General features: G+C 45.9%; 1 protein-coding gene across 5 annotated transcripts in view; it reads right to left on the bottom strand.

Annotated features, from left to right (window-relative positions):
• LOC142582228 (dipeptidyl peptidase 9-like) overlaps positions 1 to 26,893 on the bottom strand; it is a 155,207-nt gene that overhangs the window by 47,127 nt on the left and 81,187 nt on the right. For all 5 annotated transcript variants that reach the window (XM_075691678.1, XM_075691676.1, XM_075691680.1 and 2 more), the window contains 4 exons: positions 24,965 to 25,029; positions 13,720 to 13,790; positions 11,796 to 11,877; positions 11,190 to 11,325 (listed from right to left, as the gene is read on the bottom strand). In XM_075691678.1, coding sequence (XP_075547793.1) covers positions 11,190 to 11,325; positions 11,796 to 11,877; positions 13,720 to 13,790; positions 24,965 to 25,029 — 354 coding nt within the window. The remainder of the gene's footprint in view (positions 1 to 11,189; positions 11,326 to 11,795; positions 11,878 to 13,719; positions 13,791 to 24,964; positions 25,030 to 26,893) is intronic.

Here is a 26,893-nt window from a genome sequence, read left to right as displayed (position 1 = left end):
CGGTGCTATGGCTTTTCTGCGCAAAATGCAAACGTGCGGCCAGAAACAGAGCCAAGACAGAGCCGACAGCAGCGCGAAAGCAGAACTAAGGTGGCTAGCAGAAGGGAAAGTGCGCAACGATAAGCTGGTTTGTTATTTTAGGATGCAACTTTCACGCTCGTTGAAATGGACAACCCTGACAATGACACATTGGCTCGCTATGCTGGGCTCGACTTCAGCGATTTAAGCAATGATGAACGTGACCTGCTGCTGAGGGCTCGCGCTGCCGGCATCGTTGCGTGCTACTACGACGGCAACTGTATGTCATGGCTGTACATATTCGCACATTTGTAGGTTTTCCTTCGTGAAAACCAAATGCCGCACCCACCGCCCCGTCTTCGACCTGCAGTTGTTCTTGTGCTTCGAAAAATGCAGGCAAGACTGATGGAACAGCGCTACAGGAAAGCATTGCTTTAAAAAGCACTCCACACGACTTCAGTAAGTCGGTGTTGAACTTGTAATCCTCTGGACGAAAGTGCAACGAGCACACTATGCGATTTTTCTGGTCTTTGCCAACGCGCTGTGGTAGAGGTACAGCAATTAACCACTTCTAACGGAGAGGTTCACTTGTTGGCACACAGTAATAAATAACGTTGGATTCGCCACTGCAACTGCCCTTGGCCAAGTTCTGCGGACCGTTCGCGCATCTCATGACATCACATGGACGTGGCATTCTCGCTGCTTGTTCCAAATGCAAGTTTCGCGAGCCAGCAGAACCAGCGCAGCACGACGCATTAACGAAGCAACTGAAACTCCAAAGGGGGCGCAGTGCACAGTCAAGCGAAAACGAAACCTTTCGACCACCCATACTACTGAAGGGTAATGTCAAAATGTTATTTTATCTTAGAATCGAACAGAAGTAGACAAGTAGCATTTTCTTCAGTCTTATAACCTAATTAAGTTATCTTTTTAATACGAGTAGCTGAGTACTACCGACATAAATTATGATGAGGAGTGCCTTCGTCATGGAGCTAGTACCGGAATGTCGCTGGCGGGTCTCAAATCATGTCAGGCATTTACCTCAATTTCTCGGTTACTAAATTCGCGATTACACTGACGCCTTAAACGTTCTAGAGCATTGCTTTATCACTTTAACTTGACTTCATAGTAACCTTTAGTGTCCTTTTAAAGAAGGTCCTCACCCCAGCAGCTGCCCGAGTGCTTCGTGTGGCCGACGGCGGCGTGCTGGTTGTTCTTTGAATGTGTACTGCACGTTTAATTTTAGCCGGCCGTCCTACTTCTGTTCTCTTTGCTTGTGATCAACAACTGCCCTCACGACATTATCTTTGGATTGGACTTTTTATCTACTCATTCTGCTTTCAATGACTGCGCGACCGGCGTTCAGTTGGAACTGCATCAACTCACCAATGCTCCGAGCACCGCCCCACCGCACTTATGCTTACTTCACGAAGTGAGTCTGTCACCCGAGGCAGTTACTTACGTCACTTTGACCGCCCAGCCACAGGTTCCTGACGGTAAATATGTGCTTCACCCCACCATCGACATGCTTTTGAAATGGAACGTTGCTGTTCCACATACGTTGGTCCCAGTTACTAACAACGTCGTTCTACCGCTTCTGAATTTCAGCCTATGCCCTCAAATCATTACAGCCGGCATGTTCTTGGCCAGCGTTTCTAGTGGTTCCGAATTTGACAATGAGATTCTGAATGCCGAAAGTGGCTTATTAGTGCCAATTGCAGCTCACAGCTCTGGTTCCTTAACGGATGATTGCACCTGACTTCACCTCCGCACAGGCCACGGACATAAGTCACCTGCTTGAATCGTACAGTGACATCTTTGATTTCGGGGACAGGCCTTTAGGCCAAACATCTGTCGTTCACCACCGTATAAACACTGGAGGCACAAATCCTATTCGTCGGCGTCCCTATCGTGTATCGCATGCTGAACGTCGAGTCATCCAATAAGAAGTGGACAAAATGCTCCACAAAGGGGTCATCGAGCCATCAGCCAGCCCTTGGGCTTCGTCTGTCGTCCTTGTGAAAAAGAAAGATGGTACCTGGTGTTTTTGCGTCGATAATCGCCACTTAAACAACGTCAGGCGAAAAGACGTGTACCCACTACCATGCATCGATGATGCCTTGGACTGCTTGCACGGGGCTAAATACTTCTCGCCCATCGATCTTCGATCCGGCTACTAGCAGATTTTAGTTGATGAAATGGATCACGAGAAGATGGCCTTCATCACGCTGGATGGCTTATATTAGTTTGGCCTTTGGCCTATGCAATGCTCCTGCGACATTTGAACATATGATGGACTCTCTTCTGCGAGGCTACAAATGGACCACCTGTCTTTGTTACCTTCACAACGTTATTGTTTTTTCTCCCACGTTTGGCAGGCACCTTACCTGACTCGCAGCAATTCTTGCGGTCTTCCGAAAAGCCGGCCTTCAACTGCACTCCACGAAGTGTCAATTCGGGCACCGTCAAATTACATTGTTGGGACACCTCGTTCACGCATCCAGCGTCCAACCAGATCCGGAAAAAGTTCATGTCGTACGCAGTTTCCCTGTGTCACATTCTGTTTCTGACATGCGCTACTTCGTCGGCCTGTGTTCTTACTTTCACCGTTTCGTCAAAAACTTCGCCAATGTTGCTCGGCCTTTGACAGATCTTCTAAAGAAGAACAGATCATTCTCATGGGGCCCGAGTAGGGTCACGCATTTGCCGCTCTCATCGGATTTCTGACCACCCCTCCCACACTTGCCCACTTTGATCCATCTGTGTCGACCGAAGTCCACACTGACGCAAGCGGCCACAGCATCGGCGCTGTTCTCATCCAACAGCAGAATGGTACTGAGTGCGTGATAGCTTATGCCAGCCGCCTGATGTCACCTGCCGAGAGAAATTACTCCATCACCGAGCGGGAGAGCTTGGCTTTAGTTTGGGCTGTCGCCAAGTTCCGGCCATATTTGTGTGGCCGCACACTTTCGGTCGTTACAAACCACCACGCTCTCCGCTGGCTGTCTTCCCTCCTGGACCCCACAGGACGGCTTGGTTGCTGGGCTTTGCGGCTCCAGGAATTTTCATTTCTTGTCAACTATAAGTCTGGAAGTCTGCACAAGGATGCTGACTGCCTCCGCGTCACCCATGGATCCCCCTGATCCTATTGCGCATGATCCGGTGACCTGCGTGATGGCTTTGACTGATATGACCGACATGCGTGCTGAACAACAATGTGACGCATCCTTACAGTACATCGCCGGAGTGCAATCTGGCAACACCAATGGCATGTGCCGCATGTTCGTGCTGCACGACGGCATCCTCTACCGTCGCAATATCAACTCTGATGGCCCCGAGTTGCTCCTTGTCCTTCCTCGTCATCTGCCATCCGTCGTTCTCGAACAACGTCACGATGCACCGACGGCGGGACACCTTGGAGTTTTGCGTACATACAACCGTGTACGACACCGGTTCTTCTGGCTGGGTCTCTACCGCTCTTTGTGTCGTTATGTCGCAACTTGAGAATTGTGTCAGCGCCGGAAGAAACCTCCCCTGCCACCTGCCGGACGACTCCATCCAATTGAAGTTCCCTCTGAACCATTCTTTCGTGTAGGCCTTGACCTGCTTGGCCCTTTTCCGACGACAACTAGAGAGAATAAGTGGAGTGCCGTCACTACTGATTACGCAACACGCTACGCGATAACAAAGGCGTTGCCGACTAGTTGCGCAACAGACGTCGCTGATTTTCTCCTTCACATCATTCTCCAGCACGGTGCACCTCAACAGTTACTTACTTACGATATATTTGCTGCGGGCACCCGCCATCTTGAAGTCCCAGCTACACCACCGAAGTCCACCGCAGCAAACGCTAGCCGAGGCTTAACGATTAACACCACAGCAAAGAATCACGACGGAAAGTACTTCCAATGCTAAAAACTGGGGTGCACAAGGCGTGCCCGGAACCGAGGCTGCAGAGACAAAGGTGCCAAACATACATTGGCGAAGGCTCCTCTTCATCAGTTCTTGAGTCTGCGCGAAGCTATGAAACACCTGATTTGCTGCGCTACGACACACCTGATTTGCACCATCTGTCGCTCAAGAGCGACAGCTACACAAGATGCGCAAAGCCTCCGCGATCAGTGTTTAAAGAACCAAATCTTGGAGGTCACGCGGGACGGAGAGGAGGCAGCCACCGCTGCTCTCTAGCCTCTGCACCGGTTTGGTTTTAGTCAATTTTACCTTCTCTGTCCATTCCAGGTCAACGCAGCCTTGCGACTAGGCAGCCACCCTATAACAGGTGCGTTTCTCTGGCCGTGTGTCAGATACCAAGCCGCCGGCACGGTGGCGTGTAGTTCAAATTATCCGTGGCAGAACCTACTCACATTCGAATTAACAGGCTTTTTTATATAGAATTGTATGGAGCTTGGCTCAGCAAAACCGTACAGTTCGAATTACCCATAAATTTGAGCTATTGAAGTTCAAATTAGCGAGCTTTCACTGTACACTACACCAATGATGTCCAAGTTTATAACAGTCATTTGCCCTACGTAACTAGACGAGTTAATGGGATGACCGTGTCTTGACCAATCAGAGAGGTCGCACTATTAACAGCACTCTGCCCATGGTCGCACCACCTTGCTGAACTTCGCCTCCAATGCTGCATAATGTAGCAATTGGGGATGTGAAGTCGACACTGCTTCCACAGACGTCGTCGACGTTGGCCCCTCGCCAAGCTCTATGAGACAATTAGCTTGTAGCAATTTGAGAAGCCTTGCCTTGACAGAGATTACTGCTTCTACAGAATGTGGCAGTTGCTGTCATCTCGAAGGGAACTTCTTTGTTGATATGTCAATAGTCAGCACCACGCTCAATCATCGTATAGGTGGGCACTGGTCAAGTGCTCGCTTCATGGGAAGCACTCAAAGAGAGCCCATTGCCACTTGATACGTAATACAGTCAAACCCACTTATAACCAATACCAGTTTTAATAATAAATCAGTTATAACAATGAGAAGCTACTGCACTGTTGACTTTTGTATGCTTTCCATGGTGAAATAACCCGCCTTGTACCATGCCCTGATGCCGCATTATCAGTTACAGTCGCCGACTGTTTATTCGGACCTCACGGGGACTGCGAAAATGTACGAATAAACAGCTGTCCGAAAAAGCAGATTAAGAAAAAAAAAGAAATTCTTTATTTCCCCACACTTATTTGGGCTCGTCAGTAGGCTTGAAGAAATCGTGAATGCACCATTGCACGCTGTTCTGTTTACGCACAATCAGATAAGCCTGAATCTCGGAGAGGGTCGTACGGTCACTATAGGCAGCTGAAACCACAGTCACTGCTTGTACATCCTCCGCATGCAACGGCAGCGTAGCACGTGGTGCATTACCTTCCGACTCGAAGTCATCGTCAGGTGGCGCAGCAGAAACCAGACGAATGATCTTGCCGTCGTCGAGTTCTGCACATGTCAGTACAGCAGTATCGGCACGTGTGAAACTGTAAAATGAGACGGTGTCCGGAATCGCAAAGCAGCCACTGTACAGGTCTCGGCAGAACATTTTCGGCGTCAGTAGGGAGCTCATCAGAAGGTGACAAATCCTAGGCCTCCCAGCACCCACTTGCCGGCGGTCTGCGCAGGCACTGTCTGCGCCATTAGACACTTGATGCGATGTTTCCGTATGCCACATTGCATCACCGCAACCTTGATGCAGCGCACAAAGCAAACATCACCACGCCGACACCAGTCGCACAAACGAAAAACGGCCTACTCACAGCATTATGCACGAAGAAAGAAACAAATCAGCTGCTGGATTGTTTTGACATGGCTTACTAAGCTGAGACCGGAACTGCTGTAGCTACGAACCAGGCAGAAACGATGATGGTGAGCGGGGATTTGCAGGCTCTGTTCAAAATAAAAATGGCGTTCAGCAAGTCGAACCATGCACCGGTCAGAGTCAGTGCATGGTGTTTGTTCTCAATCGAGTTGGCTCAAGGAGTGCCCAAAAAATCAGATGAGAGGTTGCAAGGTGTCCGAACTTTCAGCAATTGTTAAACATCATGGCCTATGGGGAGAATAGCGGTGCCACAAAGCAGATTGAATAATCGAGCATGTCCGAATTTTTGGAGTTCGAAAAATCAGTCGGCGACTGTATAACGATGAAGTCTGCCTGCTGGATGTCTGAGCCGAAACGTAGTGAAATGCGAAATCCTTGAAAAGAAAAAAAAATAACATGAGAAATTAGAGCTGTTGCACAATAGGCCGCTGCTCCAACAGCCGCCGCGCGATCATTTTCCAGCCATCTAAATGCGGCTATCTCCCGTCGCCCTTCCAACCCTACGAACATGAATGGGCTGCACCAATAGCTCTACGCCACCCCAGCCTCCAAAACATGAATGGACCGCACCAACTGCACTGCAAGCAGATTGCTCGCATGTTGCTCGCTGGCTCCTCATTCAGTACTGCGTGCAAAAACCGTTGTCACTTGTCAGTAGCGACACGCTGCAACTTCTAACTGGCGATAAACAGAGAAGATGGCGGCCATGACGTGTTTCTGCCGCGATCACTTCCGGCACTTGGTTGTTTTTTTAACAAAAATGGTGGCGCCCATGCAAGTGTAATGTGGTTGTATTTTACACAATTTTATGCAAAGCAATCACATTTTAGCACATTTTGGAGCCTGCTAACCTTGCGCAAGTAGGTAATATGCAGGGTTACGTTCCAGCAAATTGCGTTGATGTGGCACAGCGACATTTCGTTGTTGAGAGGCATGAAATGCATTGAATCCTATAGCCATTCGCCGGGGATACAAAAATATTTTGTTTTGCAAGAATTTCATATTCGCAGAATTTTGTTATCACGGCTTTCAACTGTATTACTGCTTTCGATTGTGCATGTCTGATGCTTTTCCTTGTGGGTCTAGCAGCCAGAAAACGTATCATACAATAGCAGTTCGGTGATGTAAGGAGCATTGGTGCCAAAAGATCTTGTCTTCCGGGAACGTATTAACCAGTGAAAAGGAAGCATAACTGTACTGCATCATTTTTTATGTTCTCAATTATGAACATTGTCACGGGGAAATTGTTCAAAATGGGATCTATCCATGAGGTTCTTTTGCATTTCGAACACATGTATTCTAGCAAAGTTCAAAGATGGCAGAGGCACCAATCAGCCGTGATGTTTTTCTCCCTCTTCTTTTTTTTTTTTTTGCAGCTGTACAATGTGCCGGTTTTCTGTGCGTGCCTTTCTATTCTCTGTTGTATGTGATGCAAATTTGGATTTCGTAAGTTCCCCCCTATGTAATGCCATAGGGGCCCTTAGGGTATGTAAATAAATAAATAAATACTAACAGTTCGAAATGTGCTTGAGGACATTTGAAAACTATTGTATTTATTTGAATCTAGGCTGACAGTTTTTTTTCAAATGATCAGGTACTAAAACCTAAGGTCACCTTAGATGTGAGGATCTTAAAAAACACACCAGCTTGTAATTGAAAATGACAAATGTAGTGCATAGCTAGCGCCATCTAGAAAAGTCAGTATCGCAGCCGCTACTAGTCATGCCAGTAGTCAACTGAAGTACACAAGTGACATTGCCATTTTGACCTGTGTCGTATTGGGGTGTGGTGCAGCGTCATTGTAATGGCACCAAACAGCTGATGCCGCTGCAGTGCCGCTTTCGATCAAAAAGTTGTGCTAGCCACAGAGGCATCGTCAAACTTTCAAGCCGGGTGGGACTTCAGCATCGATGAGAAAAACATGCGTCGTTCAAGGGGGCCACAGGAGAAGCTTTTTGAGTGTGCTGCAACGAGGAGATGACAGCGATAAGGAAGATAAGGATGCGATAACAAAGAGGAGTTATTCACAGAGATCGCACCGCGTTTCGATGCGTACAAGCCATGCATCCCTGTCTGCACATGCGTGGTCATGCGGACGCGAGCTTGCGTGCATACGCAAGCGTACGAGGCTAGCAGCGATGCTGACATAAAGTGAGCTCGGCATGTTTACATTAAATAAATGCTGTTTTCATTTTGTGAACGCTGTTCTCACTTTTTAGTTCGGCCTACGTTCGAGGTAAGTTTTTTATTTTTTCTGGCTTTAGACATTCGGGGTTGGCTTGGAATCAGGGGTTAGCCTAGATTCAGGTAAATACGGTATGTCACAAGGCTAAAATAGCAAGCAGGAGTGGAGGCCTTTTCTGAGCCCTGTGCACTACAGTCGACTCCCGATAATTCGAAGCCGGTTAATTGGAATTTTCGGTTAACTAGAAGTGAAGTGCTGGTCCCGTCAGTTTTCCATGTAATCCTATAGAAGAAATCGCTCGATAATTTGAAGTCCTCATCCAGTAATATTGTTTAATTGGAAGTTAATTTTCAGCCGGGATTCTTGAGGTGACCGTCATTCTCTGGTAGAATGTGCAATTTTTCAAGTGTTGCAACAGTTCCGTGCTCCGCGTTGGTGTCATCGCCACCGCAGCCGGCCGCAACGCCATCCTTCTTGGAGCGGCGTGATTATTCATTGCTACGGCTGCCGTGGCCTCCGCGATCAACTCCGGCGGGAGGCGAAGCGGCTTCCGTGGGAGGCGAAGCGGCGTTTGTTGGTCGAGCGCCTTTGTGCGGGAAGCTCGTAGGCTAGGTTGTTCCACGGGGTACCTAGTCGCGCAGTTTATAGCCATGTCAAACCGTGGCTCTTATCGCACGCTCGACCTGCCAACGAAAGTCGAGGTTTTGAAGGAAGTTGAGAAGGGAGGTGCCGACAAACAAGACATAGCGCGGAAGTACGGGATCAAGCCGAACACGCTCTCAAACTACATCAAGAACAAGCGCACAATAATGGATGCATTTGAGAACAACAAGTTCAAGACTTCTCGGAAGCGAATGCGCACCGGCGCTTACCCAGAGTTGGAGAAGGCTCTGCTGGTTTGGATTAGGGAGGCCAGGTGCAACAAACTTCCTCTCAGCGGAGACATCGTTGCAATGAAAGCCCGAACGCTTGCAGCAACGTTGGGGATCGATGACTTCGTTTCGTCAGATGGATGGCTGATGCGCTTTAAAGATCGCCATGTCCTGGTTTTCAAGAGCGTGTGTGGTGAAAAGGCGTCCGTTAACCAGCAAACATGGGCCACGTGGAAGGACGGAAAGCTGCGTGAATATTTCGCCGAATACAGACAGGAAGACATCGTCAATGCAGATGAGACTGCACTCTTCTATTGGCTTCTACCAGAGAAGAACGACGACTGTGCTGGGGGCAAACGCAGCAAGGAGAGAGTGTCAGTGCTGATCGCGGCAAACATGACTGGCACGGAACGATGTCGGTTACTTATGATCGGGAAAGCCGCAAAGCCGAGATGTTTTAAAGGCGTGAAGAAGCTGCCTGTGGACTATGAGGCGAACAAAAAAGCGTGGATGACGGCCGAAATCTTCAAGAGCTGGATAAGCAAATTGGACCGCAAGTTTGCTGCTTCGGACCGCAAGGTGTTGTTCCTTGTCGATCACTGCAGTGCTCACGTGAATGTGCCAGCCTTGAGTGCAATACGCCTCGCATTTTTGCCTGCAAACACAACGGCTGTTTTGCAGCCAATGGACCAAGGCATCATCAAAAATGTTAAAGTCCTGTACAGGCGGCACCTCCTCGAGCGCATGATTTTGTGTATGGATAGCTCCACAAAGTACGAGGTCAGCCTGCTTAGCGCCATCCACATGTTGGCGCGAGCATGGGATCATGTGGAGCAAGAAACAATCGCAAACTGCTTCAGGGCTTGCGGTTTTGTGGCAGCTTCTTCAGAGGATGCCTCTGAAATTTCAGCGGAGGAAGCGTCAACAAGTGAGCTTGACGGCACTGATTTTGGTGATGCTCTCGGGGACGTCAATTTTGAAGCTTACGTCTCCGTAGACAAGGCGGTCGAAACGTGCGGTGCGCTGACGGATAGTGAAATTGTAGAGATTATTCAGCCCCAGGAAGCGACCCAGGAAAGCGACGATGACGTTGAAAGCGAGCCGCAACCTAAGGCTGCCGATGTAGCTGCGGGCCTTGCTCTCGCGGAGCGCTTCTTTGCCGCTGAAGGTAACGCGGAAGAAGCGTTCTGCCACATCTACAGCCTGCAGAACTTGCTTTCAGCAGCGCGATTCGGCAAGAAGAAGCAAAGCAAGATGACCGACTATTTTTCTGAGAGAAAATACTCTTTTGCCACAAATAAAGTGCTGTTTTTTGTGTTTTGTGCTTAATTGGAAGTTCGTTTAATTCGAAGTTTTTTGCGGTCCCCGTGAACTTCGTATTAACGAGAGTCGACTGTATATACCACAAATAAAGCACTTGGGGATCAAATAGTGTGTCAGTAGAATGCCTCCATGTACACACAAAGCAAATACTATTAGGTTTCTAATCTACAGATGAGCCCAATGCCTGAGACATGTAAGAAGCCATGTGTAACAAATTTAAAAGATGCTGCTTTTTCTTGTGTCCTCAATCAAACCTGATCAAAAGACCTAGCGAGGTTTAGAAACATCACCACCTCTGTCAGCTTACCAAGCTTTAGTCAGACAGCATATGCCATGTTTACTCGATTGTAACGCATGTTTTTTAAAGAGATTTTTGTAGCTTGAGGTTAACTTGTGTTACATTTGAATAATGGCAAATTTGACCACCTCAAAAGAAATATATTCGAAATCGGTTTTTGGTGCTATTTTGGTAACCTGTACCTTCACATCTCGATCCAACCCCATAGACGAATCGACAGAAGTCAGTGGTGGTATTGGTGTTGTCAGTGGTGGTATGGTTACAATGCTGCAGTACGCTGTGTCCCTTTCACATTTCAATTTCACTCATTCGCGACTATAACAGAACACCAATTATCTGCCTTACACATTACACGACCTGCCCAACTCCATTTCTGCCCGTTAAACTCGAGTATCGGCTGCTGCTGTCTTGTCTTTTAGCCTGTAAATTTTCTTTCCATTATTAATTGCACAATCCTTAGCTTCTTCCCAAGCTTCTTCGTTGGACTTAACAAATGAAAACAACAATTATATGGCATTAATTCCAGTCAGAGAACAGAACAATGGTATAAAACAGAATGGCAAAGCCCTCCTGTTGTATTCTACCACACCTGCCATTGGCCAGGAATTCTTTAGCAACTGCAGTACCCATAGTTACAGCAACTGTTAATCGCTCGGAAGCCGCTAATGCTCACTTGATGGCTCCAGTAAGACTGCCAGAAGGCGTGGAGAAGGTGGACATGATGGTTCTTCCAAGTGGTTCAGCCCATACGCAGCGCTCGAGGGTGGCTCACTCAGGCTGCTCTTGACCGTAACAAACATGCTGCACCCCTGCGTAAGGCAATGAGACAGGAGCCTCCGGTGATGCCCCTTCAATTAGACTGCCCTCTTTTTCAAGGAAAGTATAACAGCAGAAGTGCTCAGTGGGGCAAACTCTGACATCTTATATACCGAAGTCTACATGCAAGAGATTAACATAACAGCAGACACGGACAGGTGCACTCTGTACAAGAAAAATAGTTTAGCTACGGTAACAGACAATCAGCCATTCACTTTTTTGGGTATTAATTCACGTTAACAAGATGTGACCCTAAAATTGTTAGCCAGTGGCACCTTAAAAAAAATGAAGCCCCTCTGTTTCTCTTTCTCTTGTTCTTAGGCATTGCCAGTAATACTAGACCACCCCATGCATCTGAAAACAATCCTTCGTATGTTCTGCTGGAGTTCCACTTGAAAACGGCTCTTGCTGTTAGCCGTGTGTAAATGAACTTCTCTGAGCAGTTTCAAGCAAAATATACTACCTGATCCATGAAGATGCTGTGAGAGTACCCTGGCTCAGTCAGCCTTGACACTGGTAACTGGCCATCAAGGCCCACCACATACCTGCAGTGTTACAACACATTATGTGCTAAACAATTTCTTCTAATGGAACCACAAAACAAAACCTTGCAGCAACAGCACAAATTGTACAGATGAAAGATGAACGGTACTTTATTTAGAAATAAGGTAACAAAACAAGCATTCTTATAATACTTAGTGCATGTGGTGAACATCTTTTTCACTGCTTCAGGAAAGCTTTGATAAAATTTGTGTGCAATATTTTGAAGTCTTCTCAGCCTTATTAGTTGTTACCATAGTGCATGTTTAACTGATCGCCGCAGGATTTTATTCAGTACTGTACCAACACAGAGGCCAGTGCTTTTTGTTAATATAGTTTTGAAATCGGAGCAGCAAACATATTCGGTACCAGATGAATCACATCCCATCCATTGTACAAGCGAATGGTGCTTGGAGTCCGTATTGTGCATATACTATTTTTCTAATTGAACCAGCCGCCCCACACTTGTTCCAGAAATTGTGCTGCAACAAATATGGCAATACTCACTGAAGCAAGAGCTCTTTCCTTATGCCAAATCCAACCAGATTTCTGCACACTTTCTCGTCTTAGGTAAATAACAAAGATTTAACAGGCAACCACTACCGTTTTTGAGACTGGTTATATAAAACAGCAGCTTGTAGGGCTAAAACAGGAAGGTTTCACCCTTTTTGAGCAGACAGAAATGAATCCACATTCAAAGCCAAACACTGCAACACAGCTCATATTCTCATTTATGTATGCTAAACATGTGTCTCAGGTCGCTCAGGCCCCGCCAGCTTGGTAACATGAGCATCTCGTGCCACAACGATTCAGGCCAAGTGGGCACAAAAACTTGCCCCGCTCGAAGAAGCTCAAAGAAGAAAGCCAAATTTTAGGAGCGCCAACGTAAGCTTGTCGAAACCCCGAAAATGACAACATACATCTTAGGCCGCTCGGGTCCTACCAGCTCAGCACACACCAGCATCTTGTGCTGAAAGAATTTGGCAATGCTTCGCTTTACATGGATGTCAGCTACAGTTGAGAGTGCCATTTTTTTAGTGACTTTGGATAGTGCACTTTTTCAGTTCAGACATTTTTTTCACGTTTTTTTTTTTTTCCCAAACATATAAACGAGATTCTACTGTATGTGGCAGCATGCAATGCTACTAGTAACTCACATGATGCATCAGTTCAGAACTCCCACAAGCTTATGGCCATTTGGCAGATTAGATTCTGGGTTTTTACATGCCAAAACCACAGTATGATTACGAGATGCACTACATGGTCCACCCTGCCGAGCCAGTGGCCATAGCATCCAAGGTCGGGCAACGTGATCCACGTGCCAACCATCTCAGAGCCTGTGAAGCACTGCCGATTTTCACGTTTTCAGTGTGTAACAAATTGTGCTTTGGTCAAAGGTAGTGTACTACGAGGCAGGAATAAAATGCAACCAGTGGAGCATGTTGCATATGATACGTGCTCTGCTGTAAAGGGATTTGAGACCTCACGTCGTACTCATTTCTTTGACGGTTGCTCAGTTTCTAGGCATTTCTTAAGCCTCTGTGATGCCCTAAATTTGTACTGGACATTACAATTGCAGCACACCATAATAAAGAAATAGGTTTTGTTGTTTAGGAGCATCTACTCTTGCCCAGTGATGAGCATTGTGCAAAATTGGAGGACTGTAGTGCTCTACTCGCACTCTCCACGCCAATAAGTAATCAGTTTATCAGTTTACGCTGGAAGAACAAATTGCCTCACTTGCACGCTCCATCACTTTCATAGCTTGACACTCTTTTTATATGTCTTGTTCTCTGGTAAGCAACAACAAGGGCAGGCACTAATATGACAAAGCAAAGTGAACTCACAGGTGCCTCTCCAAGGGTGTGTCCTTGAGGCTCACAAAGTAGACTAGTCTCCGGCTCTCGTCCACCCACACCTGAAGCGAGAGTATGCTTAGCTTACAGCGTGTACTGCAAACCCAGAAGCCTTTTTGTAGACAATCTTACAGAGGCATTGCAGTGCTACCATCCCAGGCTGTTAATACGGGCTAATCAATTAAAACCCAGTCAAACCTTGATATAACAAACTCGGATATAATCTAAATCTAAATTGTTTCTTAACAAATATATGTTTATGACGAATACCTGACCTATCATCCTTTGAAGAGACCCTAAAATATTTTTCTAACTAATCATAGAATGGCCTCACTATTAAAGCATGTCGTTCCACAAATCTCACGCCACAAAAGCTTTTCACAATCACGAAATCAGCCAATAGCACTAGTTGGCCAACTGCTTTCAGTCAGCTTTCGATGATATTGCAGATGCAAGAGCAAGTGTCTGTTCACTGCTTTTGACACAAGATTGTCAATTCCCCGCTATGTGCAGTGCAATAATATTTAGCTCACATGTTCACAGGAGCCTTGTTAACAGATCAGCAATGTTTTTTTACTATGTTCAAAAAGGGATTCAGGGCCCCTTTAACTGTTTCCCCACCGCACCCATTGGGCATCGTTAGCTGCTATCGATGGTTTGAAATGCCCCATTCGAGACCTTCCGCGCCACCCACAGATACACTGCACTATCGGACGTGAAGGAGGAGAGAGAGAGAGAGAGAGAGAACAAACATTTAATAATGCCAATCAGTGAGAAAGAGTTCTTTCTTCACCCAAGGCCTCCTCAGTCCAGGTAGCCATGGGCCCTTGCTGCTTCCCTGGCCTGGTTCAGAACTGCATTTTTGTTTTATAAGTAGTTCACTTTTCTGCCTCCAAGTGGTAATTTCTGAACGCACTTCGAAGTTTCACGATAGTCAATGTAGAAAGCAAAAATAGCTGCCTCCAGGAGCAACACGCGCGCTTCAAGTTGGACTTTGACTTTGAGAGCGATGACGACGCAAACCAGCCCAGAACGTCGGCAGCCACAGCCCGGCATGCCCAACTGTAATGCTTGCAGTAAGATTTTTGTAGCGGAATACTCATTCGGAGATAGTGCCTATTAGGCGGCAATATATTTTCTATATCTCATAATTTTTGTTAGATTTTTTTTTTTAGTAGATGCAATCTTTACAAACTTTGGCCAATTTTATCCCACGATCTTGATTCTGGCAATTTTTATCTTCTTTATGACATACATGTCGTTAACTAAACCGTTATGCTTGAAAAGCACATTCATTCTGCTTTTTGTTTATGTATTACATGAAATGTTGCGTGCAGTAGTTCAGGGTGTCTACCAAGTTGACATTTCAAAATTCCCCGAGTTTCCCAGGTTCTCCCCAAGTGCCTTTGCAAAATTCCCTGAGTGACACCACACTTTGTTTAATGTAAAGATGGGCTGACACTATGTCACCCAATGCTGTCACTCTCTAGTAAGCATGTTGAAAAATAAAGCAACTTAATCCAGTTTGAATAGGAAGGGGTAGTGCCTATATTATACAAAAAGAAAATAGAAGAGAGGGGTTAGCGAAATGCACAGCGAATAAAATATCTTTAAAAGAATGGTAACACCCATTGCAAATCGACTTGAACATTATCAAATACGAATAAAAAGGAGATGCATATAGAAGCAAGTATTTTTGAATATGAGCTATTTCTATCAACTGATAGCAAGCTCATTGGCATGAGGCGTGAATTTTGTCACAAATGAGATTCTCTCTCAGAAGCTGGAAAGTCAACCTCAACCATCCTGACATACTTTCAGCCTGCGCACAACACCTCAATGTTGCGTTTCACTGCTTTAAAGAGTTTATTTTGATTTGGATGAGGGACATCTGCACTTCGGCGTCAGCCAACACTTTGTTTTTTGAGCTCAGGCTCCTTCAAAGAAGCAGCGGCACACTTCCTTTCTTGTTCACTTCTCAATGCATAGGTCCTCTCTGTTCTCGTCCTCCTTCTGCCGTACGTTCACCTCACAGACCATCTGAAGCATCCTCTTGGTCAGTTGTACAGCCAATGTCTGGTTGTACAACAATTGGTTGCACAACCAATGTCTGGACTCCCTAGGGGCCATGAAAACTTCCGAAAAAACGAATGCAAGTCTTTTAGTGCCCTTAGGAGCTCAAATCACTGTAGGCATGTACAAAAAAGCTCTGAAGGACTGCCAGCACACCTATTAGGCATATCGGTGCTCGTACTGTGACAGGAGACAGAGCATGCATGCGAGTATAATTAAGGCATACATACCAGTCCCATGACAATTGCCCATTCCTATGCTTGTTAAGCTTCACCGCAATGTTTTGAGTATGCTTCAACCCCGCAACATTGCTGAATTGAGGTGAAACGGACTTTCAGAAAACAGTATTATGCAATGTGCCGTGCATTCCGCGCTACGAAGCCAATCGCGAGGATTACAAAGGCGGAGTCAATGCCATTTCTGACAGCTGCCAATTCTTTCAATGAAAACACGGCACCGCATGGTAAGAAGCTTAATAGAGAATGTCAAAGCAGCAAGGCTTAGCTTTGTCACGGTGGTGGCTACGGCTGCCAGCGGATTTGCATGCGACAGCGCCGGTTCGAGGTGGCGAGATAATCAAAATGGCGGCAATGGTGGCTTTGATTAATGCCATTTCAGACCTGTGATCATGGCAAAAAAACGCAGACAGTCAGACTGCGGAGGAATCTTGAGTCTGACATTTCAGACGTTCTTATACATTGACTCTATAGGGTATGTGGCAGTGCCGCGAAGCCATCTGAATTATCAAGCATGTCCAAAAAATCGGGCGTCCGGAAAATCTATCGTTGACTGTACAGTGGCAACTCCTCCAGTCCACGATAGCATGACAAAGACGATTCATTACGATTCCTCTCTGTTACTCAAGCCAGCATTAGCACGACTTTTCGTTCCCTTTCAATAAAATTACAGCTAATTTTCCGATAGAAACACTAATTCCTTGCGTTTTCCCTGATCAAGAAAGGGGCTGACTGATGGAATAGCACACTGTGGTATATAGGTTATAAACAGGTATAAGTGCCTCAGAAAGGCTGGCCAACATTTCGATAGGTAGACCTATCTTTGTCAAACGCGGCCTCTGCATCCTCGGCGTGTTAATTTTAAAGGGTTAGTAGAGTGACGTCACATGCGGTTGTTGTCGGTGGCAGCTGGTTGTAAAGAGAGAGACTACAAAGAGAATGAGTGTTGTTGCTTGACATCTGAAAGCATGCTTTCTAAGACGAGAGAGGACAAGAACGGGAGTGGGAAGGCGGGAAGAAAAGAAAAGAAAGAAAACTAAAAAAAGGAAAAAAAAAGGACACCAAGAGGGAAAAAAATAACAAGAAAAGAAAAAGAAAGGCATGAGGGGTGTTGGGGAAGCAAGAGGTTATGAAGTATCAGGGGTGTCGTTGGCGGCATGTTCTTGTGGCATGTGAAGAACCGATCAGGCGGTCAGTGCACAAGTAACAAAAAAGTCCCAAAAATACACCATTTGAAAGAACGACTTGAGTAGCGTAGCAGCAATGCGTCGAATAATTTTGAAGGAGTAAAGATGGCGGCAAGGAGTCTGGGGTGCAATGCATGGGGTAGCAGGAGGGAAGCAACCTGATCCTTTAAGGAATGTTAGCCCCAGTAGCTCAACGTAGGTGTCGTCCTGGCGGTACAGTCGAAGCCGGTTATATCGAACTCACAAAAGAACGCCTATCAGTTCGATGTAGAGCATAATTCGATATAAGCCTGCTAAATAATTGGATGTCATAAAAGCACATACCATTTATAAAATTACTGATGAAACTAGCTTAGTTTTGCATGAAATAGTCTTATGATTTGGCAATTTTGCTGCCTGTAACGCACGCACTTTTCCACATTGTCTAAGGAATTGGAGCAGCTGAGGTCACAACCTTCCGCATTCGCACAGAAGCACCGGACTAGTGCGAGCACACCAATTACTTCGGAGGATGTGGGCAAAGGACCGTCGTTACTTTCCTCATTGTCCCCACATTCACTTGTGCAAGGTATGATGTCAGCAATGTAGTCTTCGTTTTCGGGCTCTCCCGTGGTCGCGACACCATCATTTGCACTCATAAACTCGTCCATCCTTGATTCGTCAACAGCTTCCGGAAATTCTGACAGCTCGCTCTAAACTTCGGCAGCAGCGGCAACGGCTTCGTCACATTCATCAGAATTTACAGCCATCACCGAGCATGCGGAAGCCAGCACGGCTGAAGCAATTTCAGATGAACCACTCGTAGACGGCCGTGCGTACACGTCGGGCGCCACGGGCAACGGGTCGAGAGTTGGGCCGCTTTAGCCCTAATCTACCCCTTATTCTTCAAGATCGTGCTGAGAGTGCTCCTCGGAATCTTGCATGCTGCGGGGACATACAACTTCTGAGCGCACTCGAACCGATTTATGATTTCGAGCTTTACGACGAACGGCAAATTCTGCCGCTTCATCACGGCAACACTGTGGGAGAAGGTCCACAAGGCGCACGCACAATGAACCAGAAAAGCAGCGAGACAACTCGCACTTTCACCATCTTGCACGACGAGGGCACAAGAGCCTCTGATTGGCTGTCTGAACAAGCATTGCGGGCGGGCCAGGATAATTCTTTGCAGGAGAGTGTCGACGGCTTGTCCGAGGCAGTGCGGTCATGGTGGGGAGACCGGTTGGATGGAGCCGCAACGCCGGGTTTCCCCGGCACTGCGAGGGTAAGCCAACTTCTGGGGGCACTTTTCCACCGCTTGACGTTCGATATATCGGGAGTCGCTGCTATTTTTGTTCGATGTAAGCATAATTTTTGCTATACATACTCATTGTAACTATATCGTGTCCAGAAATTGCTTGATATATAGAAAAATTCAATGTAAACGGGTTCTATATAGTCGGGCTCGAATGTATACAGAAGTGGCGATATCCTGTGTGGCTGAGGCACCGAAAAAGGTATCCTGGCATCAGGGGTTTTGGAATGTGTTGGTGAGGGTTTTTCAAGAAAATATAATAAAAAACAGACAAAGAAAGTGGGGGGGGGGTGTAACTGAAACCTGAATAACAAATAGAAGGGTGACACGAGTAAAAACGGGCAGGGGCAGGTGTACATGAGAAAAGGGATCGTACAGTTGATATAAACGCAAAAACATGAGAGTATATGAAACTGAGTAATAGGCAGGGAAAAATTTGAAGTGGAGAATAGGCAAGGTTAAGAATTAAGGTTACCTTGTGGCACAATGTGTTTTGTGCCTTGGTTGATGATATGAGAATTTCAGATTTACACTACAACTTTTAAAGATTCTAAGTTTCCACGTGCCAAATTAATATCCGTTGGGTGTAGGCATTTAAACTTGTGTATGAAATATGATTCCGTATATTTCCTCTCGGGAGGTGAACGAAAATTTGTTTCTAGTATATAGAGCTATGCTTTCTCGAATATATGACCATGTTCATTGAACTGGCTGGCTACTGCTTTAGGTAAATTGTGTTTTGTATCTGCGCGGTGACCGTTGAGTCTGGTATGAATTTGTTGTGCAGTCTCGCCTATGTATTGTTTGCTACAAGCGGCACATTCTACACAGTATACTACGTTGCTTGATGTGTAGGTGAAACTCAAAGTTACCTCGTGTGAGTAATTGAGCGCCATGCTTTTTACTGTAGTATTAGATTGACTATGTTTGCATGTAGAGCACCTGGGGCGGCCACAGGGACCAGTTCCCAACTTCCTCTTTTCCGTAGTTTGGCGTGCACAAGAACATCCTTAAAATTAGTGTTGCGTCTGTGGGCTACTCTGGGCAGGACGGGAAAAATCTTATTAAGTTTCTGGCTGCTGGTGAGAATCGGGTAGTATTTATTGAGGAGGTTGTTCACGTTTGGGAGTGCGTTTGAGAATTTAGTAGTAAGAAGAGGCGTTGTTTTTCTTGTGAGCCTATGGCGGGGCTTGAGGACTTTGGCTCGATCGAGTTTGGTTGCATCGGTGTAGGCTTCTTGAAGAGCACTGTTTGGGTGGTTCCTGTTTGATAAGGTTTCTTTAAGGTGATCCGAGTCTATCTATGTAGTCTTGGTTTTCAACGCAAATGCGACGTAGTCGTGTGGCTTGGCCTTTAATGATGCCTTGTTTGCAACATCTGGGATGGTGGCTTGTATATACCAGGTACTGTTGTTTGTCGAAAGGTTTCCTATACAGCGTTGTCTTTAGTGTACCATTGTCAATGTATATTGTAGTGTCCAGAAAGTTTATGCGCTCCGTTGAAGATTCTGATGTGAATTTCATTGTTGGGTGAAAAGAATTTAGAAATGCTACATATTTATTTAGGCTGTCTTGACCATGTCCCCATATTATGAATATGTCGTCTATATATTGTAGGTATGTGTGGGGCTTGTCAGTGCAGCGCAATAGGAAATCTGTTTCTAGAATACCCATAAATATGTTCCTGTACATTGGTTCAAAAGACGTACCCATACTTGTCCCATGTATTTGTAGGGAGTAACTCTCCTCAAATTCGAAGTAGTTATGTGTTAGAACTAATTCAAGGAGAGACAAGTAGACTTCAATAGAGTGTTGTGCATTGTGTTTAGACAGCATATGTTTTATCGAAGATAAACCATAGGGGATTGGAATGTTGGTGTACAGGGCCATGACATCTAGAGTTGCGAGAATTATGATTTGGGCTAGTGCCTGTAGTATTAATGTCCTCCATAATTCTTAGAAGGTGGGGTGTATCTTGTACAAATGACGGAAGTGCTTTTGGAAAGTCACAAAGGAAGTGGTTAAGGAATGTAGAGATGCTTTCTGTCGGGGTGGTGTTGTTTGATATTATCGGGGTGCCCTGGGATATTAGCGGCATACATAATTCAGTGCATGGAATTTTATTAATTTTTGGAAGGAGGTAGAAGCGCCCGGCAGTTTTGTTGCTTCGTTTAAGAAATTAGTATTCTGATGGCGTTATCAATTCATTAGCCAAAAGTGATTTCAGCCTGTTGGTAACTGTCGGTGTGTAGGATAATGTCGGATTGTTGTCTAGCTTAGAGTAATGTTCTGCACTGTTTAGTTGTCTGTAAGCCTCGTGCTTATATTTTTCTACTGGCCAAATAACTATACCTCCACCCTTATCTGCTTCCTTAATAACAATGTCATTCCGGCAAGTAAGATTTGAAATTATAGAACTCTCCAGGGCAGTTATGTCTTTAGGTCGCTTAGATGTCTTGGATTGGCTTATAATTTCTTTACTGACAGGTTTAAGATAGAGGTCAAGTTCTGTGGTTTGTTCTGGTTCAGAAGTCCAAGTGGATTGGGCTCTAAGTGGTGTCATCCCGGTGTCCGGTGTGTTGTTGTCTGCGAAAAAGTGTCTGATATGCATTCGTCGAGAAAATTCTGAAAGGTCCTTGTGAAGCTCAAATTCATTTATCGTATTGTTCGTGGGACAAAAGTTTAGGCCCTTGCTGAGCATGCCTATGTCTACAATGTCTACAACATTAGACTGGTTTAATTTTGTGGAAGTTTCCACGACATCTGATATTTCGACATTCGAAGTCCCACTTGGCATGAGGTGGTTGTTTCCCTGAAAGGTTGTTTCTTGATTAAGGTTTGCTTTTTCCCTTTGATTATGAACCAATTTTCTAGACTATTTTTCATCGTAATGCTGTAAATCTTTCTTCTCATCCAGTGTCAGAGCTACGTTCTGAAGTCGGCATAGAGTTGTTCTTCGCAGTGTTCCTTGGGGATATTCAAAAGTGAAAGTGAGGCATTTGTCAATGTTGCTTTCCATTTGACAATGTACATTGTCAGATGGGAGGTGTAGCTCGCACATATTTTGGTAAGTTTTCTAGCCTGTAGGAATTCAGTGCTTCATGGCAGAGAAGGGTTATTGACCTGCAATGGCTGTCATTTATTTGCATTTTTGCAGGTGGATCTGCGTGGGGTATTTTTCTGTTTGACAGGTTTCTTGCCGTATGCATCGCTTAATTCCAGTTCGGTTTCTGTTTGACTTTGTGCATGTGCAGGCGGGTGTGTGGGTGTCTGTGTGAACACTTCGGTAGTAGATTTTCTGTTTTCTGTTACAGCTGTGTCTGTTTGCACTGTTTTCCAAAGTCCCAGATGCCAGGATACCTTTTTCGGTGCCTCAGCCACACAGGGTATCGCCACTTCTGTATACTGCCGTGACGACACCTACGTTGAGCTCCTGGAGCTAACGTCCCTTGAAAGACTATACTGCTTCCTTCCAGATACCCCATGCATTGCACCCCAGTCTCCTTGCCACCATCTTAACTCCTTCAAAATTACCCGACGCATTGCTACTGCGCTACTCAAGTCGTTCTTTCAACTGATGTATTTTTGAGTATTTTTGTTACTCGCGCACTGAGCGCCTGACTGACTCTTCCAATGCCACCAACGACACACCTGAATCTTCCTAACCTCTCGCTTCCCCAACAGCCCTTATGCCTTTCTTTTTCTTTTCTTGTTCTTTTCCCCATTCTTGGTGTCCCTTTTCCCTTTTTTAGTTTTCTTTTTCTTTTCTCTCCGCCTTCACACTCTCCCGTTCTTGTCCCCTCATCTTAGAAAGCCCGTTTACAGACGTAAAGCAACAACGCTCATTTTGAAGTCTCTGCCTTTACAACCAGCTGCCACCGACAACAGCCGCATGTGAAGTCACTCTACTAACCCTTTAAAACTAACACGCCAAGGATGACGAGGCTGCCTTTGATGAAGATAGGTCCACCTATCAAAACGTTGGCCAGCCTTTCTGAGGCACTTATCCCTGTTCATAACCTTTATACCAGAGTTGTCCCTGAGTATTTTCAGACTATTCAAAATCACTGAGAATTCCCAGTTTTCCCGGTAGAAACACAGTAGTTCCTTCGGAAAAGAAAATCTGATGTACCTACAAGGAACACCTTTTTTCCCCATGGTAGGGAAAGAGCTAAACTGCAATCTATGCTATGTGTACTGATATCCACTCTTTGTAACGCCATATGTGGCAATGAGAGTATTTTTAAATAAATAAATCAGACATGAAGTAGTTGTCATGTTTAAAGGGATTGAGACACCAAATTTTGAGGCTACAAAAAGCATGTTGTAGGCTGCTTCCGTATGCAAGGACACCCAGAATCAGGTATTGGACGCTGCAAACATTTCAAAATAATTTTAATTGAGCTCCAAAGAGTCATTAAAAACTCCTTCTCGTAGTCGAGACCCATCGCTAGCGCAGCAGTTACTACGTCACAGAGGAGGAACGAAAATATTGACGTCATAGCACACCAGCACAAAAACATGACGTATGATGAGTAGCGATGAAATGCCGATTACGGAGCCTGCTGAGCCGAGCAACCGAGCATAGCCTCCACTACGACCGAGCTACAGGCATATAGAAATCCTTTCTTAATGCAAAGAAGGGGCAAGGCGTCCAGACACGGACACAAGAGGAGAGAAGTGCACAACACGGACGCCACACGCCGGCCCGCGAACGGCAAACTGCGTGCGGCGAGTTGCCCTGCGGATGGGCCTTTACACGTTTGAGTGTAACACCAGCCGGCCGACTCCGAAAGGGACCAGGATATGCGGCGGTCGTGTTGTCTGCTTCTCTCCTCGTATAGTCGCGTAGTTCGGCAGCTCGGAGCGGACTCTCCTTCGCTTGGCCTTTCCACGTTACCGGCCCGTCCACGTTACCGGCCCATCCACGTTACCGGCACGGAAACTCGCCGCACTCCGTTTGCCGTTCGCGGGCCCCCGTGCGACGACGGTTTTGCTCGCGAACGGCGAGATTTCCTTGCCGTAGAGAGGACGGGCCCGGGACCCATTTGTGCGGCAGCCGTACGGGGAAGCGGCCAATCAGCGACCGAGGAGTGGTCGCTCTGGCATCGACGGCAGCTTCACCGCCTCGGATCGTTCGGCGCCGCCGATATCGTCGCTAGGCCTTTTCCGGTTCACTTCAAAGCTAATGCTTACGGCGCTTCGGAATGAATCACCGACTCTCACAAGCCGCAATATTTTCTTACCGTTGTTGTCGCTCTTCGCAATAATTATAATAATCGCGACATGCACTTCGAATCGCCAGTGGTTGACCTCTGCTGGCAGAGCACGCGTATGCGCGAGCAGACGACGCAGCATAGTTTTACGTCACTATTTTTTGTGGGCCACGTGACCAAGCCATGTTGCGTTTCCTCCTCTGTGATGTCATAGCATCCCCCGGAGCCCAGAAACCGAAACCAAAATCGCTCGGTATAATAATGCTATTATTAAATTATTTATCGGATATATATGAATCCCGCTGTGTGTATCGTGCTCCCTGAAGCATGACGCAACGTTTGAATCAACAAACGCATGAACGAAAATTTTGATGTCTCCACCCCTTTAATGCAGCTTCGTTACAATGAAGTTCCACTGTTCCTCAAAACACAATATTGAGGATGTGTTGCATGCAAAAAAGTAGTTGTACAAACGAAGACTGCTGTTTCATGAGTATGCTCACTTGACATTCCTGAATACATTATTGACAAAATGTTGTTACTGTACATGCAACACCCATAAAGTGGGGGAAAAAAAGGAATAAGTTACCTCCTACATTTTTGGGCAATTGTGGTTATGAAGGCAAAGCAATGGAGACACAGCTTCTGCACATGTATTCCAATGCCAAGCAGTCCACGTAAGCTTGGCAAAACTTTCAGCTCCTCCGATTCTGTGTAGCTTGTTAAAAGCAGCTATGTTTTAAACCAACGTAAATTGCTTCATCTTTTTAAAAAGCCATTTGTAGCTGAATTTAGTTATAAGACTCTGAGGCGAGCTGAGCAATAAGCCAGCACACAACGACCACCAGAAAGTGCAGCCACCATTTCGCTTTTGTGAGATGCTTGAAGCTTGTTACAATTTATGTGTACTAAAGGTCGAAGGAGCAGATGAAAAGTACAGGCGCACCTCGTTACAATGAAGTTGCATCCAACACAAATTACTTTCATTAAATACTCAGAATTTGTTATAAGCATACATGATGATATCGGCAAGCAGCAGGTAACTGGTGTCATCACGTGGTAACCAGCTCACTTTAAGCTCGGTGGACTAAGGGCTGAATACTGAAACATATTGAGCAGATAGTGGAAATTTCTTCAAGCACCTGGCAATGCTGACAACCACGAACAACAACTAATTTCAAGTGCTTATACAATGTCTATAACAGTAAAAAAGAAGAAAAAAGGCACTCACATCCTTCTCGGACACTTCCCACTCTCCAGCAGTGAGCTGTGTCTTGTAAACCAGGCGATCTGAGCCTGGAGGGAATGCAAAAAGAAGCATTACATATCATCTGGCCGGAAAGTTTAGGTTTTGATGCCGCCACCTGCCAAGATAGCCACAGGGGGTAAAAACCAGCTTTCGACAGGCCACCTCGCCACCTACATTGGTTCGAGACAGGGGCCGTATTCTGAAAAGTTCGCCTTCCACAATAGTCACATTCAATAAATCAAGCAACTGCTTACCTGTGACGTCAGATTGCACTACCAACATGCACTCTCGAATGCTACGCATCGCATAAGAGAGCGCACCGTGCGAGTGCAGAGCGGATCGAGTGTGTTGTTTTCGAGTGCAGTGGCCGCAGTACGGTTTCTGAGCACTGACTACGGTTGGTTACGGCTGCTTTAGGTAAAATAAATTGAAAAAGAAAGTGTGAAATGTTTTATTTTAGATCAATAAAGAAATATCACCACGAAACAATGCATGTAAGACGCCACCAAGAAGACTACTACACTCCACCAGCAACGAAACGCCAAAAGATGTGTTCATTTGTTCAATATATGTCGAGAGCACCCATCGACACCATGACTCTAAAATGACAAAGGTCGGAATTATTACAGGGTGCTGTTTCTTTTCCGGTATTGTGAAAACAGTCAATCAGCGCGCGCCGTTGGCAGAGGTGTGGCCACAGCGATAGTTTCGCGGAAGGCGAACGTTTCAGAATACGGGTCCAGATTATAATACATGATATCTAGCAACAAGATGTTCACACGGGCAATAAAATCTATTTCAGGATTTTGTGGGACAAGGAAAAAATGTCAGGATTATCTGAAACAACCTCTAAAAGGTTTGTATGAACAGTGAAAAAAAAAAAATTTACTGCATCAGTGTGACTTTATGACAACATGACATGACCTCAGTACTGCTTTGCATAAAATTTATAAAATCAAATTTCATCCACTCATGCAGAGGATAAGCACTTGCAACAGCAAAGGCCTCATGACTTTCTCCATAATGCAGCACTGCAGCACATGTGCATCCTTATATGAAAAGATGTGCTTTTCACTACGCCTCATATATCCCAATGATTTCATTGCCATGCGAGTCAGATGGCAATCCACCTTTTGCGATGCCGAACTGCACATGCACATCGCCCTAGTGGCTGAGGACCGAAGTAATTTGGCAGGCGCACGGCCGGACTCGACTCTCTCCTCCGAGTGAGTGGAGTACGGCCGTGGCAGGCGCTGCACTTGTCAGCACCAGCCGTCTCTTTTAGACTCTTACAGACAGGCACACATCCGTCTTCCCGTTCTACCACGGTTTACCCTGATATATCTCGCGACTATGCCTGCCCTTGACATAAAAATTGTTACAGCGCAAACACATGGAAAAAAAAGAAAAGCACGAAAGCATGAAAAGCACGTTTGCTGGGGCTACTTCCCTCGCGCAAAAAAAGGACTTGCTACCATATGATTCAGCGTATTCTAAGACTGTAAAAAGAGCTATAGCGTAGCACTGTTTGGAATCGTCTCTTTAGAAGTCGTGTCCGCACCTGATGCAGAAAAGTCTTGAGAATCAGGCCAGCCGACTTGTGGCGGCGGGGTTCCCCCATTCGGTCTTGATTGCGGTGTCTGAGACCCTCCTTCAGAAGCTAAAACTGGGAACACGAGGAAAACATGACCGTCGGAAGACCGACAAGCCTTTGGTTGTGCCGTACCTGCACAAGACTTCGCACAGTCTCAAGAAGGTAGCCAACAGGCATGGGGTTTCCGTTGTTTTTTCGGCACCCAACAAGCTGGCACAGTTATGCCCATGCATCTGCAACTCTAAAAAAAGAGGTTGTCAGCTAAAACATGAGAAGCCGTTCATCAAGTGTTCCACAGGAGTGGTCTACGCCATTCC

The sequence above is a fragment of the Dermacentor variabilis genome, chromosome 5, assembly GCF_050947875.1.
Source record: "Dermacentor variabilis isolate Ectoservices chromosome 5, ASM5094787v1, whole genome shotgun sequence".
Classification (NCBI taxonomy): domain Eukaryota; kingdom Metazoa; phylum Arthropoda; class Arachnida; order Ixodida; family Ixodidae; genus Dermacentor; species Dermacentor variabilis.
The sequence above is the reverse complement of the archived record's forward strand: the minus strand, read 5'-3'. Positions and strand labels throughout refer to the sequence as shown.